This window comes from Atta colombica, unplaced genomic scaffold, assembly GCF_001594045.1.
Source record: "Atta colombica isolate Treedump-2 unplaced genomic scaffold, Acol1.0 scaffold189, whole genome shotgun sequence".
Classification (NCBI taxonomy): domain Eukaryota; kingdom Metazoa; phylum Arthropoda; class Insecta; order Hymenoptera; family Formicidae; genus Atta; species Atta colombica.
The window spans coordinates 1757076-1759605 of record NW_017259281.1 but is presented as its reverse complement, the minus strand read 5'-3'; the positions used below and the strand labels follow the sequence as shown (position 1 = coordinate 1759605).

General features: G+C 25.1%; 1 protein-coding gene across 1 annotated transcript in view; it reads right to left on the bottom strand.

Annotated features, from left to right (window-relative positions):
- LOC108686670 (mitochondrial ribonuclease P protein 3) overlaps positions 1 to 2530 on the bottom strand; it is a 3298-nt gene that overhangs the window by 393 nt on the left and 375 nt on the right. The window contains exons 2-5 of the mRNA XM_018192094.1: positions 1519 to 2395; positions 1011 to 1251; positions 692 to 822; positions 162 to 497 (exon numbers count right to left, since the gene is read on the bottom strand). Coding sequence (XP_018047583.1) covers positions 162 to 497; positions 692 to 822; positions 1011 to 1251; positions 1519 to 2384 — 1574 coding nt within the window. The 5' untranslated portion in view covers positions 2385 to 2395. The remainder of the gene's footprint in view (positions 1 to 161; positions 498 to 691; positions 823 to 1010; positions 1252 to 1518; positions 2396 to 2530) is intronic.

The window sequence follows — 2530 nt, the reverse complement described above, 5'->3', positions numbered from 1 at the left end:
ATGTTATAAAATTTATTATAAATTTATATAAACAGTAGTAGTATTTTTTATTAAAGACATTTAAGAAAATTTTGAATCTTTCGCATCTGACATTCATCATATAATATATATACAATATGCCAACAAAGATATTTATATTTTAATACATTTTTTTTTCATACATTTTTTTTTCATACTTCAAACAGTACCACTTATCTGAAAATTCATAACACTCTTTTAAAACCTCCTTATTAAGATCTTCAGTGACACACGGTATGTGCCAACAGTTATCATTCTTTTGTACAATCGGTAAATAGGTAAAAGGGTCTTGGATGCGAATACCAGTTGCACTAAATTTGATGAAGTACTGATGCGAAAACTGCCACTTCTTAAATTTTTGTTGTAAATCTTCATCTTGCAAGGAATGCTTATGTTGTCGCATTAAATCTGACGAAACAAACATTGCATTCATTCCACACGCCATAGTTGCATAAAGTATGTACGGATCATCGGCGGATCTAAAATTTGATGTATTTGTATACAAAAATTTTATTTAATGTATTATTTAAAATATTATAACTGTTTTATAATTGTTATATACATATATATATTTTTATTTTATACTATCATTATAAAGTAATTATATGCCATATAATATTAATTATATCAATATAAAAAAATCTCATAGCATCTGTGTAAATTCAATACTTACAAATTATCTATGAAGAAAACGAACGCATTTCGCTGTACGTGTTTAAATTCAGATAGCTTCTTTTGATGTTTCCGCGTCAATACGAGTACTTTTTTACCACGATTTTTGAAATGCTCCACTACATTGATTAGCTGTAATATAAATCATACATTAGTATTTAATAATACATAGTATTTAATAATTAATATATTTAATAGGAAAATAATAGAAAAAAATCATTTTTTATAATTGAAATTTTTACATATATGAACTTATATAATGTATTGATATATTGATAAATGACCAATACAATTATTTTGATAAAAACAATATATATTACCAATAGCAATTTTGGTGCGGAAAAGTTCATATAAGTTAGATTAAGTCCATCAATGACTACGTCAAAAGATTTATGGTTTTCAATAAATTTTTTAAACTTCAACAATTCTTTTGGATTAGTTTTATTATAGACGTCGGATCCTATAATCACTCTGTCCATCACAAATTTTGCCAATTCCTGAAATTCGTCTTCACTAAATGTTATTTTGGATAAAAAATAACCGCAATGTTTACAATTCCCCCTACAAACAGAATAAATATTAAAATTTTATCTATTAACAAAATATTAATTTTATTCTATAGAAGTACTAATCTATTTGCTTTAAAAATCTGAATTTTATTTAATAAATTCTTAAACATTGTTTTAAAAAATATAACTATACTGATATAGTAATTATTAATAATTTACAGAAATTCTATCATTATTAATTATTAACTTTTTTTTAACTATTATTTAAAATTACTAAGTATATTAAACTAAATCATGCTGAAATATTAAAAAAACTAACGTTGTTTTGGAGATTGTTATGCGATCTGTAGACCAACCATATTTGATAGCTGTACTAGTATATGTTCTTATAATTTGATCATATGGTATTATATTGTGTTTAATCCAAAAATGAAACATCTCTTCCATTCTATTGTTGAAAAATTTTGCATCTTCTAGCTGGCAATATTGTAGATGTGATAAGTATACATATTTTTGTGGAATCAGTTTGCGTGACACTATATCTGTCAGTGCTTTCCATGCAATGTCAGGTTTTCCATTTCTAAATGCTGTACTAGCTAATGCAGAATATATAGTAGTGCCTGGAGAAGAGGTAATCTTTACCATTTCTATTATATCTTGTGTTTTCTCCCATTCATCTGTCAAACATAAGCTTATTATACATTCTTCAGCTGTAATGGAATCCAAATACTGATACTTCTGCCTCAAATCATTGTATGTTTCTATAATTTCTATTTTATCTGCATCAGTCAAAGAATTTTGTTTCAAAACATAGAGTTTAAGATATTTTCCAATCACTCCTGCATTCAAAGAATAATTATTTTTCTTCAAGAATTTGCAATATGCAATAGCATTATTCACATGGAAATACTTGACACACATATCTATGATTACAGAGTCTACAATAGGTGTGATTTCTGTATTATTTTGAAGAATTTTTTCTCGTATGCTTTTCCATTCTATAGTAGATAAATCGCTTTTCATTTCCTCATATATATTATTTTCCGTGATTAGGGCTTTTAAATCAACAATTTTCTTAGCATAGCTTTGCTTTGCATAGCTTTGCTTTGATAAAACATATGTATTTATGTTAAACTTATAAAAATAAGACTGTAATGGTTGACATAGCTTGTAAAATAGCGTCATTTATGCTACACCTAAAAATTAAATTTAGTCATTATTAAAATTATTTCATAATTTGTAAGAAATAAAGTTTGTTTAATCTGTTTTATTTGTATCATAATATATATTTAAAACATAGAAATATTATTATACAAAAAAAATGAAGATAA